The sequence below is a fragment of the Anopheles nili genome, chromosome 2, assembly GCF_943737925.1.
Source record: "Anopheles nili chromosome 2, idAnoNiliSN_F5_01, whole genome shotgun sequence".
Classification (NCBI taxonomy): domain Eukaryota; kingdom Metazoa; phylum Arthropoda; class Insecta; order Diptera; family Culicidae; genus Anopheles; species Anopheles nili.
Window position 1 is genome coordinate 28,432,395 of NC_071291.1, and position 328 is coordinate 28,432,722.

The 328-nt window shown below is 58.5% G+C and overlaps 1 protein-coding gene across 1 annotated transcript; it reads left to right on the forward strand.

The window, feature by feature from the left end:
• Positions 1-111, forward strand: LOC128730370 (uncharacterized). The gene has a single exon (XM_053823416.1). The coding sequence runs from the start codon at positions 1-3 to the stop codon at positions 109-111; it is 111 nt and encodes a 36-aa protein (XP_053679391.1).
• The last annotated feature ends 217 nt before the right edge of the window (positions 112-328 follow it).

Here is a 328-nt window from a genome sequence, read left to right on the forward strand (position 1 = left end):
ATGAGTAACAGTGCGATGGTGGCCGTGGCGATCTGCTGTATACTGGTGCTGCTAGCCGTGTTCATCGTGCTGATCATAGTGGTCGGTTCGACGATGGGCGAACCGAAGTGAGATAAGCTCCAACTGGGGCCAGGTCACTACGCCGATGGATAGCCAAGGCCCCCCGGCTGTTAGAATTCGGACGGATTTTGTTCCACGAGCGCTACCGCTACTGCTGCCGTCGCCGTTGCCGACACCTGCGATGGCTTCGGTGGCACGTGTAGCGGCTGCGGCGGGCGTGCTCATCATTACCACTACCATTGCCATCCGTACCAACACCCACAACACA